The following is a 27,975-nucleotide window of genomic DNA, read 5'->3' on the forward strand; positions in this document are numbered from 1 at the left end:
CATTGTTCCTAGGGGGCACTGTGGGGGCGTTTTACACTTTTCCTCGAGGAATGAAAACAGTTGGATATTTGACCAGCAGCCGTCCTGTTATATTTTCGAAAGTGTGTCTGATTTGACGAGTGGAGACGCCGAGACGCTTATCGGTTTTGCTGCTAGGATGAGGAATCTTTTCCCGTTGATGAAGTTTGGCGGACTCTGTGGTTTTTGGAGTGCGGGAGTCGGAGCGGTGGAGCTGATGGGCACTTGCTGCACCTAATAAGTTAATTCAGCAGTGGTGGCTGTTCAAAGTTGTGGTCGTGTGGATTTAACTAATCGAATCGCCTTTAAAAGATGCTATAATGGACATTTATCTTTGGATCATACTCATCCTTGTACACTACCCTGAACGAATTCACGGTAAGTTTAGTAGGTTAAGTGAGTAAATCATGGATATAGACGCGGTTAGGTAACGTTAGCTAGCGTTTCAGTGTCTGCTCTCGCCAAATGACTTCTTTTTCCTATAGGCGTTATATGTTAGGACTGTAGGCTGTTCGTATAATCTTATGCGATGAATGACCAAACTTCAACCAGATTTGACGAGGAAAAGGTTTGAAAACATCTCGAGCCTCGTTGTAAACAACAGCCTAAACTGTCGTCAGCCTTGTTTTTAACAGAGGGAATTTGAGGGTTACAGAAGAATCCTGTAGTTAAGAATGAACAGTCGTTTGAAATGTTGGATAGACTTTAAAATGCATCCGTCGGGCAATTTATTCTTTTTTTGTTGGCGTGTTTTAATTTAGAGCTGGGCGATAATGCAGAAATGTAGTATCACGATACCTCAGGAAGTTTTCACGATACACGATAAGTGAGGACATTTTTTTCTGACATCTGGGAAGCTAGAACAGACGAAGTATTGCCACGTTTAAAAATACTATCAAAATCTACAAATACAGTTATGTGCATCTGACATTTCACACTGTACTGCACTAAATCATATTAAACACGAGTGCTGTGGTCTCCTTTATAATCAAACTTGCAGTTGGAAAGTGTTTTTAAGTACTGACCATATCCACAATATGCTCAGAAAAGCATATTTTGATATAATTTAACTCCATAACGATATTGTGATGTTGACCAGCCCTGTTTTAATTGGTAATTAGAGGTGGTAAGTGCTCCAACCACAGCATGTGTTAGAAACGTCCTATCTAAATAAATATTATACTTAACTTTTTTTCTTCATATCGTCACTGTGTGCGTTGCATAGCTAATGAAAGTGGGCATTCAGGCTGTTTTGGCTGGCGCTGCAGCACTGTTGAAGCCAGCTGTAGTCTGCTGCCACACTAGAGATCTTTCATCCTTCTGCAACTTGCATTACGTCTGCTAGCTTGAGTCACAACATGGACACTGGCAAAGATCTGTGCAGTGGCCCAGGCACAATAAGGACCACAGATTTGGGTACAGAAGCTATAGGAAATGCAGAATTTTGTTCATAATGTTGCAGCACATGTTGTAATGGCATTCAATACAGAATTCCTAATGCCGTATTCACAGCTGACTTTGATATAGTAAAGGAGAATCATTAACTGTAGTGGGTAAACAGATGTTTAGAGACTATTCTGAGACAGAACCTGAATAGTTGGCTTGTTTGTACCAAATGTCTCAGTGATATAATATGTATGTCTTTCAGGGCTAAAATTTACGAAGAACCCAGCGAACCTCACAGTAACCCAAGGTAACATGGCCCGTCTGGGCTGTGCCATTGAGGGCCTGAGCGAGCCAGAGATTGTTTGGATGAAAGATGGAGAAAAGCTGTACAGCACAGATCAGATGTACATCACTCTAGAGGCCCATCACTGGGAGACCTTTCACAGGTAAGAGCGTTTCTAGGCTGTGTTTCTGCTGCATGTTCGCAGGACTCCAATTACAGAATGAGAACTGCCCATTGCACAATCTGGAGACCGAAAATTAAATGCATTAAAAAGCCTTTAATGAATGTGTTACCATCCTAGAACTGATATGACATCATCCTCTTGTAGGGTGCGTCCTTTCAATCGTTTACTGTTTACTACTGTACCTGATATGGCTGTGGACCTTGGCACGCACATCCTTCTGAGAATTTATTTACTTGAACAGTAGCTTGAATAGCCCAAATCTGTTTTGAACTTGTATTCATTGTCTTGGCTTGAAGGTAATTAAGCATGTGAAGTGGTCATCACTTAACCGTATCCAAAATCTGACTGGGGTCACTCATTTTTGTTCTTTTCACAAATGATAAAATGCCCAGTTAAAGGGGAACTCCACCAGTTTTTCAAAATATGTATGTAATTAAATGGTTAAGATCTAAAAAAACAGTAATTGGTAGGGGTTTGATGTGAAATGCTTTGTTCTAGAGAAACTTACAGAGGCAAAATTGTTTACATTGGTGGTGATAGGAACCAGATGTCTGAAGAGTTTAATCCCTCTAAAAGTGGAGAGGAAGCTACTACATTAATCAGTTACAAATATGCTGCCTGATGCCTGAGACATTCTTTTCTGATAGTTTTGAGAAATGTTTTTGGCCTAAAATATATTTTTTTAATACGTCTGTGATGAAGAGGTACATGCAAGGTGTTTTAAAGCAACCTAGAATCCAAGGACAACCCAAAGAAAACTTTAAGACTGTATTGCCGTAATTGATATTTTATATGTAAAAACATGAGTAGTTTCACTGATAATAAATAAAATGGCTATACATGCATTGTAGACATCATGATCCCTGGTTCCTATCACCACCACTCTAAAGAAATCTGAGTTGGTAGGTTTCTCTACTAGTACCTGTTTCACCTCAAACCACTCTGAATGGCTTTGTTACCTTCTCAGAGTTGTAATTGTGCACAGATTTTGAAAAATCGCTGGAGTTCTCGTTTACAGCTGAAGACTGAGAGCATGTTTGTATGCTACATTTGAAGATGTTTGAGTCCATATATTGGACTTTGAAGTGCTTTGCCTCTGCAGCAGGTCTAAATTGGAGATTTGTAGGCATTCAGAAAAAAAACAGTTGGTAGAATGGAGAGGAGGTGCTGTTACTTAATCAGCTTTTAATGGCCTTCTCTCAGCTTAGGCTGTAAATAAGAAACTCCAAGCAAGGGCTGTAATGAGATTCAAGACTTTATTCCCTTTTGAGTGCTTAAAACCAAAGCCACGTTGAATATTTAATACAGGTAACACACCGTTATATGATAAAATCAAGCACACTTATCCTGAACCTGAACATCAGGTAACATTTGCCTGTGATAGGTACTTGTGAACCAGGCGGAGAACAGCAGAGATGTTAACAGTGGGGAATCAACATTCAGAACATTTGTTCTGACCAGCAAGCAGGTGTAGTCATCTCTTTGAGATGTATGACTGTGTTGAGCTGGTCATGTGTAATGCAAGGGCTGTTGGAAGCATGAGCATGTGTGGCCAGATGCTAATCCCTGGCACGAGTGCTGACGTGCTAGAGCTTGTGGGCCGTCTCTCAGACCCTGCAAACAGCAACCTGCTTTTCTTAAAATGTTTTCATTTCAGCGATACTCAGTGGCCTGACCTTCATGTGATTATTGTGGAGTAACTGTGGAATATAGCCTTTTTTGCTTTGTCTTTTTTATTACGCTTCAAAAAGTATCTGGTGGCTTGTGATGGCCTATAAAGACACTTGATGTTGGTTACTTTAGCTTACTTGAATATTACATTCTTTTTATAATTATACGTCAGGTTTTCCCTTCTACATTTACATACAACATTCTTGTAGTGCTGGACTCTATTGATAAACTTCAGCATTACAATCACTTCCAAATATATGAACGTCTCAGGTAAATTTGAGTTAGCATTAATAAAGCTAATGAGCCCATATATTGGGTTCTCTGTCATAAAAGAATGTCTCTCAAACACGATCATAGCTTGTTTTTATTGGACTTTTTTTTTGTTTGTTTAGTTTCCTTCTCTTAAATTTATGAAAAAAAAGAGAACCTTACACAAAAATCAGATGTGCAGAAAGTAAACTTTACAATTAATTTATATTTTATGAATTTTGAACAATCTTAAGCACCCAGCAAAGGACATGCATTGCAATTAAATGTCAGGTCCTGGATACTATGAGTAAAGAACACAAAATATAACTAAAAAGAAGCAACTTGGCAACATGGCTGCTTCTGTTCTATGAAATAGAATATTACTATAGATATAATGCTTATTACCTGTCAGTATTGCTATTATCCATCAACCACTGACAGTAGTACTGGTATAGATGAAAGATTAAAGGAAATTGATTTCTGCATTATTCTGTGGTTGACATATAAACAAAACCATTGAGAGTGGTTTCATATGAAGTGGTGCACTGAAGAGAAACTTACTGACTCTAAGTCCTTTACATGGGTGGTGATTGTAACCAGATCTTGCAGTAAGTGTAGCTGTCTCAAAACTACTGTTAAAAATTTCGCAGACATCAGGAAGCATCTTTGTAACTGTATCATGTAATAACTTCTGTTCTGAAGTAGCTTTAATGGTGTTAAATACTTGGACCATCTGGTTCCTGCTTGCACTGACTCAGTAAGTTTCCCCAGAAAAGATCATTTTACATCAAACCGCTCTGAATTACATCATTTACATTTTGCACATGTAATTATGCAGAATTTCTTTCCCAAATGCTCCCAGACAGGTGTACATTATTAGTAAGATTTAAGCCATTCTCATCCTAGCTTGCTCTGTGGAATGCATAAAATGCTGAACAGGTCCAGTTGACCTCGTTGTTGGATAAAGATGGTGAGCGGAAAAGTCACAAAGACTCCTCACTCAACTTTCTAGTGTTTCAATAGGAACAGTGACTAAAATGACATCTTTGTTTAGATTCATGGGAATACACTCAATGACTGTGATGCTTGTGCATAGGTGTGATATAGAAGGAAAAACAGAAGAGCTACTGTTTCTCAGGTGACTGGGTTCATTAACTTTATTAACGTTAATTTACCTGGTATTGTGATGCTGTTTGTTGTGATATATTTGAAAAATATTGTGATACTGGAGGTTATTGATATTACCAAGGAACTGTACAGAAGGGATAGAACACTATTCTTCCAGAAGATATTCCCTCATTTAGTGTTTTGATGATGGTAATAAAGATCACTGTCTAACATTTTCCATGTGTATTGGGTTGAGATCTGCTGGCTGGGAAGGCAAAATGATATAATTTTCATATAACTCAATCTATTCAGTGACCGCTCAAGCCTTGTGTATGCGGGCATTGTCATCCTTGAAGAAACCACTCCTAACAGGATAGAAATGTTTCATCATGTTATGTAGTATATAATATATATCTCTCTGTGAAGTTGTAGACTGTTCTAGTTGACACAGTCTGATCACATTGTGCTTTGGCAAGGAAAGGGTACTCAGCCGCATAGAGAGGGATATCATGGTAGGGTTGCAGTGCATAAAAGCCTCATTAAAGAGGAATGCATATTTTACAGCTGAGTGATGCAAAAGCAATATGCACTAGTCTATAGAGATAGTCAGGTGAGTCATCATTCACTATACTCTCTACAAGTGGGTGAGTGCATGTGTGGTGTACACCAAGAGAACAGTACAAGATTAAATGCTTAACCCTTACAGTGAGTTGGGGTGGTGGGGGTGGGAGAGAGGATGGGCATTTTGCTGGCATGGTACACTGTACCATATACACTGTGTAGACAAGTGTATAGGAACGCACCTCTTAATCAGTGGTTTCATTCAGTCCTATTGCCACAAGTGTGTAAAATCAAGCACATAGCCATGCGTCTACCTTTATAAACATTTGTGAAAGAATTTTTTTTTCTTTTTCTATAGAGCTCACTGAATTCGAGCGTGGTGCTGTAATAGGATGCCACTGTTGCAACAAGTCAGTTTGTGAAATTTCTTCCCTCCTAAATATTCCACTATCAACTGTGAGTGGTATTTTGAAAAGTGGAAGCGTTTAGGAACCACAGCAACTGAGCCATGAGCTGACAAACCACAAAGTTACAGAACGGGTAGTGCTGAGACAATTAGTGCATAAAAGTTGTGAACGCTTTGCTGACTCAATAATTGCAGTTCCAGACTTCCTCTGACCTCTGTGTGCTGGGATCTCCATGGCATGGGTTTCCATGGCCAAGCAGTTGCATGCAAAGCTTTCTATCACCAAGCACAATGGCAAGCGTTGGATGAAGTGGTATAAAGCACGACACCACTCTGGAGCGGCAGAAACATTCTGCGGAGTGACAAATCACACTTCTCTATTTGGCAGTCTGATGGACGAGTCTGGGTTTGGTGAATGCTAGGAGAATGTTACCTGCCTGAGTTCATTGTGCCAAATGTAAAGTTTGGTGGAGGAGGGATAATGCTATGGGGTTGTTTTTCAGGGGTTGGACTAGGCCCCTTAATTCCAGTGAAGGGAAATCTTAATGCTTCAGCATTAGACATTTTTGCCAATTCTATGCTTCCAACATTGTGGGAAAAGTTTGGGGAAGGCGTTTTTCTGTTCAAGCATGACTGTGTCCCAGTACACAAAGCAAGGTACATAAAGGCATGGAGGGTGAGTTTGGTGTGGAATACCTTGATTGGTCTGCACAGAGCCCTGGCCCCAACCCTATCAAACACCTTTGGAATGAATTAGAACAATTGCAAAGGGAGGATCAACTCCATATGAATGCCTTTGGATTTAAAATTGGAGGTCGTAAAAGCTCCTCTAGGTGTAATGTGTAGATGCCCTAATACTTTTGATCATATGGTGTATCACTATGTTATCTGTTAAAGGACCATAATCTTTGGATGTGTTAGTAATGAATACATATGTTGTTGCATTATGCTTTCAGTGTGAAGTCAGTCCAGCAGCAGGATGCTGGGAAATACTGGTGTGAGGTTGAACATCACGGCACTATGATCTCCTCTGAGCCAGCCTGGATCACAGTAGAAGGTAGATCAATACCACCCTCCTTCTCTGTTCTCATCTGATCCTTAACAGAGCACACATTTCTCTGCAGGTACACATACTCACTCAGTTACTGCTATTAACTGCTGCTGAAGCATGTGGAAGTGAGCCATAGATGAGACTCCTTTTTTGCCAGAGAGTTTGCTAGAATTCAGTATCTTATATGCTTTTCATGTTTTTGTTCATCATTGTTTTCTCACTACAATTCACAGAATGCATTAGGCAAACATCAGCATACAACCATTGGTTTTTATGCCTGGTCTATGATCCTGGTCTAGCCGCTGAACTAAAAAGGCTAATAAATACAACTGAGCTAGTATCAAAAACTCTTGCCTTGGTCATTGGAGAAAATCTGTCACAAAGTGGACGGTGTTTTCTTTTTTCTTTTTTTCTTTTTCAACCAGGAGACAGAAGGCAAACTGAGGTATCACATGGCCAGCTACCTTGCCTTTAGCTTGTTTTCCTCTATGTGATGAGTCATTTATGTTGTTTAAGTAATCGATTGTTTCAGTCTCTCAATAAAGATCTGTAGACATTTACTACAGTTATACAGATGCAATAAGGTTTCCCAAGCAGTAATGTTAGTTATCTGCCTTTGTTCTGAATTCACCAGCTAACTTAAACAGCCCACCATGGAAAATTCATCCATTCCTGCTCTTCAAACCTGAAAATCTCACTCTCAAGGCTGTTGCAGCTCCTTTGTGGAGTAAACGTGCTTAGAACAGATGTAGCCATGGTTACACTTTTCATTTTGGAGTGTCACTTTAATTATATTAAAACACCTTTTTATGATAACAAAATACAATGTCAAGCTATTCATTCAGTCTGTTTTCCTTACAGTTTTATGTTCTTTTGTATTTTGTATTCAGGTGTGCCTCACTTTACAGAGGAACCCAAGGATGTAGCTACATTTCCAGGGGCTCCCTTTAACCTCACATGTGCAGCTATTGGGCCTCCTGAACCAGTGGAGGTGCAGTGGTGGCTGGGAGGAGTGCAAGGAGGAGACTACAGGCCCTCCCCTTCCATTCTTTTTGTACCAGGTAACTCTACTCAGAAAGGTTTTGTGTGATTATGGTGCTAAAAATCTGTTTATTAGTCATTATGATGACTAATGCATTGCATGTGAAATTTAAATAGGACTAATTGGATTGAACACTTGTTACTCAAGAGTGACCTCTGAGCGAGAGAATACAGTTAGCTTTGTTTTTTTCGAGATGTTTTATGTTGGCACAGTCCTTTTTTGCACTATGCTAAACTATCCTCTATATCCAGCCTGGCATTTGTTAGTTTTTTGTGCTAGACATGATTACACATAATCATGTTCCACCCATGTAAACATGACCAGTCAGAATGTGTCATCTGAAAATAAACCATCTTTTCAAAATGCTTGAAACAATAGGGGCGCAATGAGACCACTGAAGCCCTACAGTCAACTTGGAGTAATAAACAGTCTGTTATTCTTACACCATGTGTAAAAATGTTATTTTAGTTTTGGTCAGATGGTTTGGGTGGGGGGCTTGGAAAAATGTATGAATTGGTAAAGAAGTGCATTAATAGCTGTTATGCATGACTTTCAAAGGTCTTTTGTTGTCACAAATAAACTGCATCTCATGAAATAGTTTGCTATTGTATCTCTGCTGCAGGTCAGTATGATAGAGATTCAAATTTGGTGCATTCAGAGTATTAAACAGGATGAAGGGAACATGGCTTGCCATAGTTTTTGGCTTTTATCATTATTATTTTGTTGTTAATGCTGATTTTTAAGACATCTCTAGTGTCTCTTACTGATGCTGTACTAAAATGATCAGTTATGTTTCTTGGAAAGTCAGAAGTCAGCACAGTGGGGTGATTTTCCAGCTCAAACACACATACTAAATCTGGTACTTACTGCTGAGTAGTATTAGGTGTGTCTAAGCAGGAAAATCACTACAGGAGTCTAGCCGTCCAGGACTGGAGTACCCTTTCTTCATTGTCATTTTTATCTAATATAGTCACTGTTCTTGGTGTATTAAATTATGCAAGTATTATAGTCCTATCCTTATTTCATTGTTACATTTTGGCTGGAATCAAAAGGGTTAAAATTCTTGAAATTTTCGAATCAGTTTTTTTTTTTCTTCCAATTTTTGTTCAGTGGTTTCTAAGTATGTGCAGTCAAGTAAGCTCTCCCATTTTTATGTACAATGGGTGGGCCCAATATCCCACACATGGTAAACCAAAGGACACACCAGTGGTCACTTTGGGCCAAGGGATTCACAATCCTGAGCATGGAAATCTGCTGGACATACTTGGTCCAGGAAATGAAGGCATCTAGGGGCAGACAGGTGTCTAGATCTCCATGGTCAAAATTGGGCACCCCTGCAGGCCTTCTGGACGTCCTAGATACATCACTGAATGTGAAGAAGAGTGGTAGTCTTGCCAGACTTCAGTCAGTTGCTGGAAATGGAAAACAGCTGTGGCTCAGGGCTCTGCATGGAAAGAGTCACTGTAAAACTGCTACACACAGTTAAAATGTATGTAGTGTTAGGCCTGTCACGTTCGTGCAATTTCAGCTGGTGATTACTTGCCGAAATGAATAATTGTGATTTATTTGAAGGACAGTTGGATTTAAGTACTAAAGTCTAAAGTGACCAAATTGGCTGATCTTAATTAACTAGCTGTCAATACGTAGTAGCTCTAAACTGGTGACAGTAACAACTTGAGCTCATTACTTACTACTGTCATTTACAACTGTTATAGCACCAGTCAGAAGTTAGATTGTTTCCCTTGTTCTTTTATATGAATTGGCCTCAGTCATTTCAGACTCTGCTTGTTGGAATGTAAACACATATTTGGGGCCAGCTCAAATAATTGTGATCAGATGATTGCATAACAGGCCTAGATAACCTCATTAACAAAATTCAAATGAAAGTATGGAACGTATTTTACAAGCTTCAGATCTTTTTAATGTAAATGTAGGCCAACAAATGTTTACCAGATTGCTATGAGAAATATGGGATTAGAAATCCTATGAAGGGGCTAGCTAAAATTAGTGTTCTTTTTTATTTTTTTCTGATATTTATTTATTTATTTTGATGGAGTTTTGATGTTTATGTCCCAAAGTGAAGGTGTGGCACTAATAGTCTTGGCCTACCATTGGAAATATCCCATCCATGGTATTCGAGGCATCTGCCATTGGGGTTTTCACTCCAGCCTTCTACACCCTGCCTTATCTGGAGTGTCCTTGTACAGCTCTGAAATGCAGGACAGAAATCAATACTGCTTGAGTAAGAAAGCCTAGAGAAACTTTCCCTTTTTAGATGGTGATGGAGAAGAGTACTTGCATTACTGTATGAGCTCCTCTTTTTTGTTGGTCAGTTACTGTGCTGAGTCATTGCTTGCCATGTACTTTGCCATGTAGTTATAAGAGCGTGTTTAGTTTAGTGCTGAGCAGGCAGTTTACGCTTTTTTATGCTCCTTTACTGGCCACTAACCCATTCTTAAATGAACACAGATAAATACAGCTGCGTTATCACCATAAAATGTAAAACAGGATTTATTATGACTGGACAGGTATAGATGTGAGAACTGACTTTATAAAGCAGCTATATTCTCTGTGAATCTTATATCTACCCTGTTTTTTATCACTAGGTGTGAACAACAGCATAAAGTTTTACTGTGAGGCCAAGAATGCTAGAGGCATTTCCGTCTCTCGAACTGGCACTGTACACATTAAAGGTGAGCTTTATTTAATGTTATATGTAACAATTCTTCCAGCAAAAAGTGCACTGTAATTCTTAATTGCTGCTACAAAACCTAAATAGAAAGAGGTATTTCACCAATTTTTCAAACTTTGTCAATATTCAATCATTGATATGTAAACATATTCATCATGTTGTGTGACGTGGTTTATTTGTAGAAAAAACGTACAGACCTCGGGTTTCTTTACAGTAGTGTTGATAGGAACCAGGGGTATTGATGTCTACAGCACGAATAAAGCCATTTTATCTAATATCCAAAACCTCCAGTTAACCTATGCTTCTGAGTTTGTATATGTAATGTTGTTGATGGTAAAATAGTCATAAACCTGAAAAATAGGTTTTCTTTTGGGACTTTGTTGATTCATAGTGTCCTGCATATACCCCTCCTCCCCCTCCACCATGAACTGATTAAAATAAATGGATTCAAAAACATTTTAACCTGAAACTGTTTTACAAAACTATTATAAAATAATGTGTCAGACATCAGGCAGAGTTTATCTAACCACTTCATGAAATACTTTCTGTGAGAAAGCTTTCAAAGGAATAAAGTAATATAAACCTTTAGATGCCTGGTTCCTATCACCACTACTGTGAACAATTCTGTGAGTTTCTCTAGAACAGAATTTCAATCCAAACCACTCTAAATAACTTTGTTTACATCTCAGCTATTTAATTATGCAGAATAAAAAAATCAGTGGAGTTTCCCTTTTAAGCTCCCATTATTTTATCGATGAATTTACTGATATGTTTATTTCACACTAAGCAAACCTTCCCCTTATTTACTTTGCAGTACTCCCAGATTCCCCTACGAATATTCACATTAACCAGATATCTGATAATGTGACTCTGAGGTGGAGCCAAGGATTTAATGGCCATTCTGACCTGTCCACCTGCACCATTCAGGTATTGTAGTCCTCTGATCCCACATAGCACCACTCAGCAGCACAACATAGTATAGAGCTCTCACCTGCCTTCTCTCTGTACTGTATTATTTACCATAAGAACATTCATGGTGGTGTTGTCATAGAAACGTGACGTGTATCTCAGTAGTGAATTACCAAATCCAATACTGTCCTTTTTTCTGTTGCTGTTTTCTGTCCCTTTTTGAACAACTTTGAAAAGCTAGTGTCTTCTTGACTAAGCCTGTTTCACACATACTTCCTATGTGTGACATCATTACTGCAACACACGCATCTGCCATTCAAACATAAAGCATTTCTACTGCGCAACATTTGTTTACCCTTAATAGCTCTTTTATGACTTGTGTTTAGACAATTGTTTCAAGCATTTCAGACCTAGCAGTGTACCCTATATTATATGAACTTGACCATACTATATGAACTTGAGTGAGATCCCATTCTTAATCCATAGGGTTTAATATTATGTTGGCCCACCCTTTGCACGTATAACAGCTTCCACCCATCTGGTGCGCAGTCATGTTGGTACAGGAAGGGGCCATTGCCAAACTGTTCCCGCAAAGTTGGGAGCACGAAATTGTCCAAAATCTCTTGGTCTGCTGAAGCATTAAGACTTCCTTTCACTGGAACTAAGGAGCCAAGCCCAGTGCCTGAAAAACAACCCCACACCATAATCCCCCCTCCACCAAACTTTACACTTGACACAATTCAGACAAGCACTATTTTCCTGGCAACCGCCCAACCCAGACACATCTATTGGATTACCAGACAGAGAAGCGTGATTTCATGACTCCAGAGAACATGTCTCCACTACTCTAGAGTCCAGAGGTGGCACTTTATACCACTGCATTTGACACTTTGCATTGCGCTTGGTGATGTAAGGCTTGGATGCAGCTGCTTGGCCATGGAAACCCATTCCATGAAGCTCTCTATGCACTGTTCTTAAGCTAATCTGAAGGCCACATGAAGTTTGGAGGTCTGTAGTGATTGACTCTGCAGAAAGTTGGCAAGCTCTGCGCATTATGTGCCTCAGCATCCGCTGACCCCGCTGTCATTTTACGTGGCCGACCACTTTGTGGCTGAGTTGCTGTCGTACCCAATCACTTCCACTTTGTTATAATACTACTGACAGTTGACTGTGGAATATTTAGTAGTTGCATAGGTGGCATCCTATCACGGTACCACGCTGGAATTCACTGAGCTCCTCAGAGCGACCCATTCTTTCACAAATGTTTGTAGAAGCAGTCTACATGCCTAGGTGCTTGGTTTTGTACACCTGTGGCCATGGAAGTGATTGAAACACCTGAATTCAATCATTTTGGCTGCGTGAGTGAATACTTTTGGCAATATAGTCTACATGGCATGACATATTTAACAAGCATTTGATGGTCATAAATTGTAGAATTTTTTTCCCTGTTTCCTTTTCTCCATAAGGGGTGTGACGACACAAATTTCACAATATGATACGTATTATAATTTTTTGCACCACAACGTGATTTTCAGTACAGAATTGAAAAATGTTAGCTTTCACATTTAATTGTTTATTTTATAGGGTAAATCCCAATGTTTTTTTTCTTATTGTTATTGTTTTTTTTATTTGTAATTCCCACTGTTATCCTAGAAAGCCAACAGTGCTTGTTAAAGGGATAAAGTCATTTTCTTAGAAGATGTAAAATACATAAAACATAATATAAACAGAAGTGCAAGATCTATATGTTACACGTGTTATTAATATTATGTTACACATTGTTGTTATTATTATTACTATTATTATTATTATTATTATTATTATTATTATAAAGGAAAAAAATAGACTGCAAGACTACATTTCAGAATTAAATGAATGGTGCTTTACTGGGCTTTCATTTACAATCAGATCTTGTGTTTCTAAATTCTGGTTGAAAAGTGTGTGAGCGGGGATTTTCTAACGTAGCTCCTAGCAAACTGTAGAATCCAGGACTCTGTACATCCAAATAGTGTTGCAAATTGGAAGCTACTTACAAGCTGATTGTTTTGCTTGTTTGGAATCAGCAGTCTGCAGCTGCCTGCATTCTGTTGGGAGACGTTGCTGTTTTCTCCTTGCTCAGGATTCTGACACATTTAGGTGATGTCTTAGTCTTCACAAATAAGTTATCATATTTCAAGTATTAGCGTGGGTGTTTGATATTCACGTCAAGTAATGTTGACACACTTTCACAGTTCAGTGTACCACTCTATGCCCATCATTATTGTGCTTGATTGGGAACTGAAGTATTCCCAAACAGAAGTATGTGAGGATGACTTTACTTGTTCCAGCTCAAGTTTGTTGTCCCTGCTCACCATTTCAAACAACTTTGCTAACAGCCATTCAAATTAGAAAGACCAAACCAATGTAGAAGCAGACAACTCATGATGAGAAAGCATGCAGGCTTTAAAGGGGAAAAAAAACAGCTCTGGCTGTATTCTTATTAAACATGTAGAGTGGAGTACTGTGTTTTATGACGCCAGTCACCAAGTTAAGTGTGAATTCCATTGTTAATTTAGGCTGGTCGGTATTCAGATCTGTTTGTACAGCTGATCTGAACCTCTTTGGACAGAAAACTAAATTCATGATGGAGCTTTAATTGTTATAAGATAAGATAAGATAAGATAAGATAATCCTTTATTAGTCCCACAGCGGGGAAATTCACAGTATTACAGCAGCAGCAGAGTAACAGAAGTAGTAGAAACAGGAAACAGTGTAAACATTATCAACATTATAAATAATAAAAATTAAAGCTAAATCTCTAGACTATTTACAACAAAATAAGGATAATAATAAAATAAAATAAGAGTTGCATATAAATCTGTATTGCACTTAGCCTATTGCACAATGAAAAATGTTCGCATTCTGAATGTAAGTGTATATTGTATTGTATGTGGTCTACTGGGAGCAGTGCTGGTTGTACAGTCTCACAGCAGCAGGAAGGAAGGACCTGCGATAGCGCTCCTTCACACACTTGGGGTGAAGGAGCCGGTCACTAAAGGAACTGCCCAGTGCTGCCAGAGTCTCACGCATTGGGGTGGGAGTCGTTCTCCAGCATGGATGCTAGCTTGTTCAGCATCCTCTTTTCTCCCACCGCCTGCACTGGGTCTAGAGGAGTCCCTAGGACCGAGCCCTCCCTCCGGATCAGTTTGTCCAGTTTCTTCCTGTCTGCAGTGGAGATGCTGCTGCCCCAGCAGACCACTCCATAGAAGATGGCTGATGGCACCACTGTGTCGAAAAAGGTCCTCAGGAGTGGCCCCTGCACTCCAAATGACCTCAGTCTCCTGAGCAGGTAGAGTCTGCTCTGTCCCTTCCTGTAAAGTGCAGCTGTGTTGTCTGACCAGTCCAGTTTACAGTTAAGGTGCACACCCAGGTACTTATAGGAGTCCACTCTTTCAATGTCCGTTCCCTGGATGTTCACTGCTGGAGGGGGATGTGTGCACCTGCGGAAATCCACCACCAGTTCTTTGGTCTTCCCTGCATTGATCTGTAGGTGATTCCGCAGACACCAGTCCACAAAGTCCTGGATCAGTTCTCTGTACTCTCTGTCGTCCTCATTTGTGATGCGGCCAATGATCGCTGAGTCATCAGAGAACTTCTGTAGGTGGCAGTTGGGTGAGTTGTACATGAAGTCTGCAGTGTACAGGGTGAAGAGGAACGGTGCTAACACCGTCCCCTGTGGGGCCCCTGTGTTACAGACCACCATGTCGGACACACAGTCCCTTGTCCTCACATACTGTGGACGGTTGGTGAGGTAGTCCAGGATCCAGTGTGTTAGGTGATGGCCCACCCCTGCCTGTTCCAGCTTGTCCTTCAGGAGCCCAGGCTGTATGGTGTTGAAAGCACTGGAGAAATCAAAGAACATGATTCTCACAGTGCACCCAGGTTTCTCCAGGTGAGAAAGAGCTCCATGCAGCAGGTAGATGATGCCCGATGCCAGGCTGGTAGGCAAACTGAAGTGGGTCCATAGATGAGCTCACCATAGGGCGGAGTTGTCTAAGGACCAGCGTCTCCAGTGTCTTCATCAGGTGTGACGTCAGTGCCACCGGCCTGTAGCTGCTGAGGTCTTTTGGGTGCTGTGTTTTTGGCAATGGCACCACACAAGATGTTTTCCACAGTTGTGGTACTCTCCCCAGCTTCAGGCTTGTGTTAAAAATGTGCTCCACTATCCCGCACAGCTGATCTGCGCAGGACTTGAGGAGCCTGGCACTGATGCCATCCGGCCCTGTAGCCTTCCTCGCCTTGATCTTCCTGAGCTCATTTCTCACCTGGGCCATTGTGAAGGTCAGACTGGAGCAGGGGGGATGCTGAGTGTTGTAATGCGTGATGTACAGTAGCAACATAAATAAACAAGGCCTGGATAATAGATAGTAATTACTCCTTGGATTTGTTAGGCTTGATAAATAGTCATCTTGGGATATGCAGTTCATCTGGAGCATTGTCTAATGTGTTTGTTATGAAATGGAATCTCCCTCCCTGCCCCCATATCCTTCTGCAGATGTCTAAGAACCCTGGGAGGAAGGTCAAACTTCCTGAACAGCAAGTTGCAGTGCCACCGTTCCAGCACACAATTAGGGGACTTAGCAGTTACACCAACTACAGTGTGCGAGTCCGTTGTGACAATGAGGTTGGCTCCTCCCGTTTTTCTCCTTGGGTGGACTTTCAGACTCCTGAAGCAGGTACACACAAGTATTGATAAGATGTTGAGTCATCAGTACATGCTGAACTGTTCTGTATGCTGACCATTTGAGTCCTTTACAGAAGGAAAGAAACCAGAGAGGAAGGTGGGAGAGTGCATTCATAGAGCTTTCTACCCTGGAGAAGACATCAAAATCAAAAATTGATTTTAGTTTTAATTGTTAGTTTGTATCTTAAACACAGTTCATCATATGAGAATGTAAAAGACAAAATCTTCATTTTCTCAACTTTTTGTCTACTTATAAAACATCTTTTTTGTTTGGGATGGCTGTTAGCCTAGTGGTAGAAGAGGTCAGTCTGCTACCTGAAGATTACTGGACTAATTGGATATACTTGGTTGTGGCCTTGGACCAATTAGACAAACAAAGAACAAAGTACATAACATGACGGAACCTAATGTCACAGTGCAACAGAGGGTGGAAAAAAGTATTAATGAATAATATAATTTTTCACTTGCCCCTCCCACTACCCACCTATCATTGAAAATGTTCAGAGACCCTCCCTGATAGTGTAGTACGGAGCGGCACAGAAAGGAAAATATACTATGATTTCATGTTGACTTTCAAGCTTCCAGTTTTTTGGCTTGTTTTATGCCTGATGTAATAGCTTTGGTTTTCATAATCAAGCTTTAAGGAATCATACTTCGTTTTAATCACAAATAGAGGCAGGTATAGCTACAACTATAAGAAACTGGCATTTTCAGCATAGCAGAGAGACCCAGATCCACTTCTGACTAAAACTGAGTGAGTAAAACCTCAGTGAGTGGCCTCATGTAGTCAGTGCTTGGCTAGAAAATAAACAACCCAGAGATGAGGCCCATTTTTTTTTCTCCTCTGCACTGAGCTCACAGGCCCCAGTCGGCTGCTTGGTGTAGGGGGCAGAGAGGGGAGTTGGCCTGGCTGGTTAGGAGAGCAGTGGGGGTTTCTGCTGTTGACCTTGTTTGTATGTTTGTAAACTGGCAGGATTGGCCTCAGTCCACTGGATTCCAGCCTTGATGGTACAATGCGCCATTGTGCATGCCCCCAATCCATCTCAATGTGGGGCTTATGCATGGCCCACAGTGCTGCCACCCACTGCTCATGACTATAATTACCATCTGAAATGGCTTGAGTTGCATAAATTGTCAAGTGCATTTTAAATAAAGATTGAAACCAGTGAAATTACAGTGGAAACATATTTGGAATGTTGTTGTTGGTGACTCTGTTTGTATTACACAGCTCCCTCTGCAGCTCCCAAGAACCTAACCTTTGAACTGACAGAACAGCAGCTCTCGCTGATGTGGGCAGCACTACAGGAAGAGGAGCTGAATGGGAGGCTGTTGGCCTATAAAGTGCAATGGAACCTAGGAGGTGACAGTCAGGTATGGTATTGTTAAACACTAATAAATTCAACACCAGAGGAAGACTGAATGAGGTATATATATATATATATATATATATATATATATATATATATATATATATAATTCCAAAGCTTGTTAAACAGGTGTCTGAAAGTACTTCACTGTTATTAAATGAAATGCTAATTCCTGCGAATGTCCTAATTCCTGTGTCCTACATCCTGCTCCTACGCAGTTATGAAATTGCTTAACTGCTCAGCACATTTTCTGTTACTCAGCAGTTGCCTGTTTGTCAGCTTGCCACACCTGTAATAATCAGAGATATGAAATGAGTTGTCCTCACACCAAAGTAAACTTCAACTTTTTGAAGTGCCTAAGACATGAAGGATCTGCTGTATAATATATTTATATGTAATATGTTCAGTTAAATTCTACAGACCTGAAATGAGACTAGTTGTTTAAAGTTCATTATCTACCATTTTGGCCCAATCCCATTTCTTGTTTTTACCCCTACCCCTTGTTTTCGAGTGTCACCCTAACCCCTTGGACCGGAGTTACAAGGGGTAGTGGTTGAAATCTTGCTCTATGAAATGGGACAAACCTCAAACTGGAAAGAAAAAAAAAACACTGCTTCATTAACAGGCGGTGCTCTGTAAGCAACCCGGGCGTCTTCAGTGATAGCAGAGGGAGGAAAAGTTCAGCTCCTCAACGCTGGGCTTTAGTTACATTTAGGGCATCATATTCTTTCAAAGAGAGGATATAGGACAATTATTTATTATTGCCCACCCCTAATTCTGTGGTGATACCAAGCTGAAGTCAGCTATTCACCAGCTTCTTGTTCGAATTTTCCCATTTCACCTTAAACGGTGCATGAGTTGCATTCTGGCTCCTTAGGCGTCAGAACTGTTGGACTAGTTAAGGTGGAACGGGAAAGATCGCTAGCTGGCTACCAAAACATTAGCATGCGACTAGCGATTTTTTTATGTCATGAAAATGTTATGAAGAAAACAGCCACAATATGTTGAAATAACACTAAAGATAATACAAGGGTTATCGTAATTTTAACGGAGAAAATTGCTCGCGCAGCTATCTTGCCGGCTTTTCTTTCACTCCGTTTGGAGTGAGACGTTTGGAGGGCCATGTAGCCATAACACGTCACCCTTCCCCTCTATCTCAACGAAAATTGGACCACCCTAACCCTAGACGTGAACGCGCAAAACAGGGCTTAGGGGCAAGGGGTGAAATGGGATTGGCCCTTTGTGTCAGCTCAGTTAGGGATGTGTGTCTTTCAAATGCGTTCAGTTTGGTATCAACACCAATTCCTGAGTTACTTTGTTATCTCTCTTCCTCCTGGCCTGAACTTTCATTCATTTAGCAGTGTGGTGATATGTGGTATAGCAGCATGAATGGCTGATGAAAACAAATTATTCATGCTTTGTTTATAATGTAGGAATGCTGTGACTTTTAAAAGGCAATAAATTTTAGTGTAGCTGAATTGTTCCCAAAAACCACATTGTTTCCCTGACAGTCGCAATATCATTCCTAACATAGATTCTTCCCAACTGTTGGTGCTGTTCTACCACAGATACTTCTCAACTGTAATAGCATTGTTACAGGAAACTTCAACCATTATGGTTTTTGCTTTTGAAGAAGTGTGTATTGTTTACGGTTTGTTGCCTTCTCATTTTTAGGAGCCGCTGCTGTTTAAGGAAAACTTTGCCCATGTGTCTGGAGGAGACCGTTTTTTTAATGCCACTTTCCAAGTGTCAGCGTGCACAGTGGCAGGATGTGGGCCCTGGAGCCCGCCAGTTCTCATTATGCCAGCCTCAGGTAGACCTGATCTCAATGCCTGCCTGTACATCTTCAAATAAAGCTGAGTGCACACCACATGATTTTACAGCCACAAGCAATTTTTGGGGATCTGGCTCAGTGGCACAATTTTCCCGATGTGTGAGCTGTCACAAAAACATATTCTTCAGACATACAAATGTGAGAACTCTACAACAATTAACTATGTTCACTGTTAGTGACAATTATTTATAAGGCAATTAAACGTCAACTAAAATTTCATGATCATAACAGGCCAACTGTTTATTTATTTATTTACTTACTTACTTATTTATTTTACAATGTTCCTTGTATTAATGACATATTTTCTACACAGTATAGCAGTTGTAATGTATGTGCAAACACTGCATGTCTAAGTAAAAGTGTCTGGCACTTATTACAGGAAAAGTGTGTTGTAATGTTATGGTTCTTTTCCCAGTTATGGAAGCTCAGACACAAAGAGGGCACATGTGGGTAGGCCTGATCTTAGGGCTGCTGGTGGCCACAATGGTGGGGCTCCTCCTGACTGTCCTAGTACACCGAAGAGGCAAAGAGACCCAGTTTGGGTAAGCTAAATGCTAACATAAGAATCAAAGGGCAACTGTGGTTGGGAACTGATGGCCATTGGCTCAGAGAGGTCTAAGTGTGCTCTAATATTGTGACAAAATACAAAGAACATTCATGTTTATGAGTATAGATTATATGGTGTTTTTCTTGGCAGATCTGTGTTCAAGCCTCCAGGGACAGAGAATGTGGTGTCCTTCACAGCAGCAAGGTCCTTCAACAGGCAGTGCCCCGAGCTGTCAGAATCCACTTGTATGTGTTTGTTAGAAAACTAACCACCACAAATACACACACAGCTAGAAGACTGTTACTCTTCTTTAGTGAAGGTGTATAATTTGGAGTTTTGTTTCTGTCTCCTTCTAGTGGACAGTTTGGGCATCAACGATGATTTGAAGGCCAAACTGCGGGACGTCCTCATCCCAGAAAGGCTGCTTACCCTGGGCCATATGCTAGGCAAAGGTCAACTATTAACCCGAATGCATTTTGGTTGACAGGTTAAGGTTATGGTTAAAATATGTTAATTATATTGTTATAATTTAAATATTGTGTTTTTTTTGTACTGTTTTCACTTGAATCCGGGTCAAATAGAATTTAGTAATCAATGCTTTCTGTTTTTATTGGTATTTCACATACTGTCCCAACTTTTTTGGAATTGGTTTGGTATTTTTAAAATCTAGTCATGTCAAGGGAGTAAAGACAGGGTATGGTCAGGCAAAATACTCTTCAAAGAAAATGTTTTTTGTTTTTTGGTTTTTTTTTTTAGATTTACAACTATTCCACTATTATCAACATTACATAAAAATTGTTGGTGCATCTGAATAACTTTGTTTACATCTCAGCCATTGAGTAATGCTGAAAGTTTGAAAAATCGATAGAATTCCATTTTCCATTTTAACAAGAGTGAAACCAACAACAATGTGAAATGGTGATTGATATCTGCCATTAAAACACACTATCAGCAGAAAAGCAGTTTCTCTCCCCTTAAAATCATTGTTTGTTCTCTGCAGGTGAGTTTGGCTCAGTGAGAGAGGCCTTTCTCAAAATGGAGGACGGCTCAGTGCAGAAGGTGGCAGTCAAAGTACTAAAGAGTAAGTGGGCATTAGCATTTATTCAAATGGAAAAGCTGATGATGCAAAGCCTGCAGTTGTTGTTTGGATCATTTGATTATTACTGTTCTTCTCTTTTCTTGGTGGGTAAAAGCTGACATCAACTCTTCGAGTGATATTGAACAGTGTCTGAAAGAGGCTGCCTACATGAAGGATTTTCATCATCCAAATGTCATCCAGCTGATAGGTTGGTGAATACACTCATGGATTGATAGGTCTTGTTCATTGTATTATAAAATAATTATAATAATAGCTTTATTTACCTAACACTTTGCATACATAAAATGCATTTGTAAAGTGTTCTACGTAATACGTAAATGTTGTATATAAATGAAACAGCAAAGCAGTGAATATGAAACGCTGAACAGCAAACAATAGGATAAAATTTGTTAAGAGCAAAGATAGGATAAGGGTAAATAGAATAATGTGAATATTTAATAAAAATAAAAGGTAAAATAAATAAAGCATTAAATTAGAAAGTTCAATATAAATGAACATTAGCAATGCAATGAAATATTAAAGATCAACTAAACAAAAAATGTTTTCAGCTGCTGAATGTTAATATATAAAGTGTTCAAAATCTTTGGCACATGGAACAGGCAACCAGCTCAATGTTGCTAAAAGTGTCTCTTTTTTTGTGTTGTACGTGTTTGTGAGTAGAGATTATCCACATAAAAATGCAGGTGTAAATGCATTTGACGTGCTTTTATAAGTTTGACATGCTTTTATAAGAAAAATGTTTCCATGGATACTATCTTGCCTCACAACACCCTGCACAAATGGATTTTAAAAAACACGTTTAAATGGATTTAAATCCAGTTACTCAGACCACAGTGTGAATTGCAATGATGAATACTTGAGGCAAATTATTCTAAACAGTTGCCTTCTTTCTTGTAAACAGCAAGCAGTGATGTAAAGCCAGCGGAAGAAAATGAGTAACGGCATAAGAGACTGAGATTTTGAACAGAACAGAAAAAACAAGAACAGAGACAGTTGTTTGTTGTATATGAGCTGCTTTGTATATTCTGTGCCATACAGCAATCAGACATCAATCCAACTAAACTGAGATGCGTTTGATTACCACATGTAAATTTCAGATCACAACCCAGTTACAACTCACATGAAATGCAAGGTGTAAATGGGGTTTTACATCTGAGGCCTGCGTTGGACTGCACTTTCAATTAAGAGTGCCCAAGCTGTAATGAAATTTATGTGTATGTTAAGCGTTGTTATTGTGTCCGAGGTTTAGATTTCTGTCTGTTCCACTTATTAAGCAGAAAAGCCCATCCCGAAAGCCCCAAACATTTGTCCACCATATTATGTGTTTTTGCTTTAACAGGGGTGAGCCTGCACAGACGGCCACAGCAGCGGTTACCTATCCCTATGGTTATCCTCCCCTTCATGAAACATGGTGACCTGCACACTTTCCTCCTTATGTCTCGTCTTGGGGACAATCCCTTTGTGAGTCTTTTTAGCCCCTTTGAGTTTTATCCCCCTTTCTCACTCAAACACCCATGTGATATTCACACACACCGCAGGGAGGATTGTACTTTCCATCAAATTTTCTGCATAATCCAACCATTAAGACATAAACAGAGTGGTCTAATGGAAAATGGTGCAATTTAGAGAAACTTGCTGAGTTTACAATAAACAGTCGTTTTACAGTGGTGCTGATACGAACCAGGGGTTGCGACATCTGCAATGCAAATCTAGCTATTTCATTTACACAGAGTGACCAACGCATCTACACATATCTTCAATAATGTTGAAAATCATAATGTTATGCTAAATCAAGCCACTTTGCATGAAATCATAACAATTTAAGCATAAATTATTTTAAATGAGGGTAAAACAATAAGACATTTTTTAAAATGTCATGTTTGTCACAGCGTGTTTTTCTTGGTTCCAGCAGTACAGTTTCACTCAAGGACATTTCTTGTAATATTTACCCATTTCCTTTGCATTGTTTCTCTGGGAGCAAACAGAACTCTTAAGAGCAGCTGTACTTCCTTTGTCTTTCCTGTAGACCCTCTCTCTACAAATGCTTGTTCAGTTCATGCTGGACATTGCTCGGGGGATGGAATATCTTAGCAGCAAAAACATCATCCACAGGGATTTGGCTGCTCGCAACTGCATGTGAGTCTTTTAAGTGTCCCATATAGCGTCTCCAAAAAGGATTTGGACTGTTGAGACACATTTGACAATGTCAAATTTAAATGAAATTTAGTTTAAACAGACCATTCCAAGACTTTTCATTACACACTATCATTTTCATCAGGTGGCTGGTGTGTTTCAGATTGCCACAGTTTCTTTGCAGTCTCTGCAGGTCTAAAACATTTATCCACTTCTGATGATCATTGAACAATGACATTGTAAGAAAACGGCCCCAGTCTTGGATGTTTCTACCTCTGTGTTGTACTGGACTGTTATTGCAGTCTGGTTGGAATTCTTTTCCAGGCTTTCTCCATACATTTCTCCATATTTTTTTCCAAAATAAATATTATTTTGTTAAAGATTTCATGAAGTCACCTAAAAAAATTCACAAACATTTACTAGTAGTTAAATGGTTTAAAATGTCCAAATACTTTTTGGGGACAATGTATTTATTCAGTAATATTGAATTATTGTCATCATGATGTCTTACAGCAGGGTAGTGATTACCTTAGGCTCATTTTACTCACCTTGCTCGTATGTTTTAGGTTGAATGAGAACATGACCGTATGTGTAGCAGACTTTGGTCTTTCCAAGAAGATCTACAGTGGTGATTATTACCGACAAGGGTCCGTCTCAAAGTTACCAGTGAAGTGGATAGCTCTGGAAAGTTTGGCTGACAATGTCTACACAACACAGAGTGATGTGGTAATGTATATTTTTCCCAAAATCAGTTCCATACAACATGCATAAACACATACATTGATATTCGTGTTTAAAATTTGTAATAACTTATTACTTTTTCTGTGAAGAATTGGTGCTGTGCATGCAGCTTGATTATTAAAAGCACTTGCCTGAACATGGAATGTCTACTTTTTCCAGAGTGCACTTTGAATCAGTATGGCTACATTTACTGTGTACTTGTTGTCTTCAGTGGGCTTTTGGAGTGACCATGTGGGAGATAATGGCTCGAGGGCAGACACCTTATCCTGGCGTGGAGAATTCTGAGATCTATGAGTATCTCATCAAGGGGGAGAGACTCAAACAGCCACCTGACTGTCCAGACGACATGTGAGTTTAAGTAAATATTTTTTAGTTTATTGCAGGGGTGCACAACTCCGGGTTAGCACAGTTTCATGACTTAACTGCTCAAACATACCCACTGAACCTGGCAGTCACAAAATGAATCGAACCAGGTGTGTTTGAGCAGGTAAATCACCAAACTGCTGGAAACTGTTGCGCACCCCTTTTTTCATGCCTTATAAATTCATGCCAGGCATCCGCATCACCTCGCCTCAAAGTGTAGTAAATGACACCAGTTTCTAGATGGCCATTGAAGCTAAAAGCTGCCTAAGAAGTTACTTGTATGAACACCAAATTATTTGCTGACAAGTGAAGTGCTCAGGGCATACTTTGTAACAAGAGGCTGCTATACCATGAAGACATGACAACATGAATGTCATATATGTAAACATAGTTATTCTTATCAGAGTAATGCTTGTTGGGTGACATGCTTTGCACCATGGCTGATTTCAGTTCATTTGCTTATCGCTGGCATATAATATTAATCTATTGTTGCCGCCTACTGGATATATTTTGAACTGCAGTATTGGAACATACTTCAAATAGAAAGAATTCAGGAAGTTATTCGGAAATACGAACCATTATTCAAAGCCTGTTCTTCCACAAAGAACACTGTTAATAAACAAACAACCTCATTATTACTAGTGTTATTAGACATAGTGTTATTAAATTCATAGAAAACACTGCAATACAATGAGAATGATTAAGAAATCAAGCTTTTTATGAGCTAAATGAGCTCATGAGTTTGTGAGCTAAAATAAAAGTATGGAAACGAACAGTATAGCCTCATCTGGTTACAATTACGCTTGTACGTTTACTGTACTTGTAGATGATCCTGGGATTACTCTTGCTGAACGACCTTCCCTATGTTGTGTTGTAAAATAGAAGAATTAAGTGAATGATATAGATGTAAAGTGCTACTGCCCTTGCAGTTGAATTTTTTGAAATACAAATGACCTGATCTTCCTTTATATTCTCTTTGCCTCCCTCAAATGTATGCTTAAACATACTCTAGCTGTCAATGTCAACCTCATAACTCCACTTTTTAAATCCATTATTATGCCATTTGGAAACAGCAGCTGCTCTTTACAGTGTTTGAACATTTAATAAATGGACCAATAGAAATGGTCTAAAATTTTGATACAATAACAAAGTTCAGAATAGTTTTTTTCATTCTTCTACAAAGGTACCATTTCGGTGAAAGTTTTATGCATTCATAAAGGATGTAGCATAATGGAAAATGCTAAGAGAACAAGAGGGGCATTTGTGAGGATGTGCATAACATAAAGGACAGGCTAAATACACTGGCCGGTATGACCACATGAATCTACAGTTCCCTGTTATTAACCGAAAGCATTGTTTATGCATATATTTCCAATGTAACTGCCAAGAAGGATAACTTAAGATATATCTTTATATATCTTTTAAACTCTTAAGCAAATGTTACTGTAAGCCTTGACGTATTATCATTTATGTTTATGTACTATGATACATAACATAATGACAGCTTGTCACATAACAGTTCATTTTGAGAAATAAGTTTTTGACTTTTGGGTAACCTTTCTTTCCCTTCTCTTGTCCAGATATGAGATCATGCATAGCTGCTGGTCTCCTGTCCCTAAGTGCCGTCCCAGTTTCCAGCACCTGATAGCCCAGTTGGAGGGTTTGTGGGCCGGGCTGTCTCCAGCACCTACAAAGGAACCATTGCTCTATGTAAACCTGGAGGGTGAGGAGTTGGAACCAGACTCTGGGCTTGGGGCTGGGGCTGGGACCCTTAACACTGAGGAGCATTCATGGGGAGTGCCTTGGCAGTGCGTGGGAATGGAAGAGGATGAAAAAGACTGGCTCATGGTATCATCAGGGGCTGCGCTGGCTATCGGTGGAGATTACCGCTATATTATTGGGCCACGTGGTGCCATAGATGGCGAGAGCAGACAGTCGGAAGATGGCCTCTCACAGGATGTCAGGGATGACGAGGAGGATATTATCATAAATGTTTGATGTGATGTATATATTTTTTGGGACTATAGCCAGCCTTTCCTGACTCAACTAATCACACAAACGACTTGTCAAGAGCAGGTGGCTCTGGGGAAAAGCAACAGAGTTCGTACAGGATAAAGCGTCTTGGAAATTCCTTATAGACTAGGAGCATTTATGAGGTAGTGAATAACATAAAGGACATGCTAACCACACTGTCCTGTGGTGCCACATGAATCTACAATCACCTGCTAATAACTTTGAAGTGAAAGCATTTTAGATATTAACTCATTTTCACAAGATCAAGATATCAGGATTTCACACTGGACTGCCACAAAAGTTCAATACTGTACATTTTAGCTTTAGCTTCATTAACCTCTTTAAACCAGTGTTGCTGTAAGCCCTGATTTAGGGTGTTTGTTCAGTGTTCATCATTTGTCTTGATGTATTTGTTCCATCAAAAATTTATCAAACTAACATCTTGCTTTTAGTTTATCATGAAGAAAGATGGCTTGTTTTTCAAGATCAGTATTTTATTGCAGGATTTGTATATACAAGGATGCAACAAGTTACATGGGATCACAGATTTGGTACTTTATAAAAATGTTCTCTTGCTGTTCTCAGTTGTTGTACATTAGAGTAAAAGGACTTGCTGCACCCAACAGGACACAGTCCTACCAGGCATAATAACCATGTCCTATTCGTGTTATGATTGCCATGACCAGGCCCACATTAGAGCATTCTGTGAATCAATGGATATCAAGGGATGTGAATTTTTAATGTGTTGAGATGCCTTTTATGGTATTCTGATGTTTAATAGCTCCTCCTCCTCATCAGATATAGCAGAATTCAAGGTGGAATGATATTCAGGCTTGTGGTGCTTTTATAGGGCATATACTTGATCGGCTCTCCCTGTACATGTTGCTTTTTTCCTATCCCTGTATGTGTCTGACCACACAAATTAACATTTGTGTTTTTACCTGTGTTTGCACATGAACTTTCAACATTGGAAGTCAGTGTATCTTTTAAAGTATTTAACATTTATCAATGAATTTATGAATGAGAGGTAAACATGTTACAATGAAATAAGTGTTGCATTATGTCTAATCTACAGCACAAGTTAGAGATTTTTATTTGACTCAACGCACATTGTTACAAAACGGTGAGGAATAAGTGTAGAATCATGACATCTAGATTTTTATTTGAAGGAATGTACAGTAGTACAGTAACAGACGAAACACTTTTATTTGAATTAGTGTTGTGCGTAAATTAAACCTGAAAAGCATGGCGTTTAGAATAAAAGTGATGAATGGGTAATGTACATCAGATCAATGCAGTAAAATGTTGTTTTGAATAGAAGATCACAATACGGCACACTTTGGGTGAAACTGGAAACGTACAAAACCTCATACGGCACCTTTTGAATAAAATAAAATTGTTTGAGCAGATTTTGAGCATCATTTTTTCCCCATTCACGTGCCTAGCCAAGGCTGAAACTGCCCCGTTTCACGTTTGGGAACAGTGCGCCTGGGCTTGGGCTTGATGATGCCTGTCACACATCTTTCCTCGAAAACGTGAAATCGAGGCAGGACAGGTTAGAGTTCTCCCTGCTGCATCACTAACAGTGCAATCGGA

The 27,975-nt window shown here is 39.6% G+C and overlaps 1 protein-coding gene across 1 annotated transcript; it reads left to right on the forward strand.

Annotated features, from left to right (window-relative positions):
• The first annotated feature begins 338 nt into the window (after positions 1–338).
• tyro3 (TYRO3 protein tyrosine kinase) lies at positions 339–27,788 on the forward strand. Its single transcript, XM_017699821.2, has 19 exons — positions 339–396; positions 1,667–1,850; positions 6,822–6,922; positions 7,807–7,977; positions 10,565–10,651; positions 11,465–11,577; positions 16,094–16,274; positions 17,511–17,653; positions 19,324–19,462; positions 19,899–20,025; positions 20,181–20,275; positions 20,387–20,482; positions 21,031–21,111; positions 21,224–21,316; positions 22,469–22,590; positions 23,156–23,265; positions 23,829–23,988; positions 24,215–24,351; positions 25,947–27,788. Exons 1-19 carry the CDS (start codon positions 339–341, stop codon positions 26,362–26,364), a joined length of 2,616 nt encoding a protein of 871 aa, XP_017555310.1. The 3' UTR covers positions 26,365–27,788.
• The last annotated feature ends 187 nt before the right edge of the window (positions 27,789–27,975 follow it).

The sequence above is a fragment of the Pygocentrus nattereri genome, chromosome 10 (assembly GCF_015220715.1).
Source record: "Pygocentrus nattereri isolate fPygNat1 chromosome 10, fPygNat1.pri, whole genome shotgun sequence".
Taxonomy (NCBI): domain Eukaryota; kingdom Metazoa; phylum Chordata; class Actinopteri; order Characiformes; family Serrasalmidae; genus Pygocentrus; species Pygocentrus nattereri.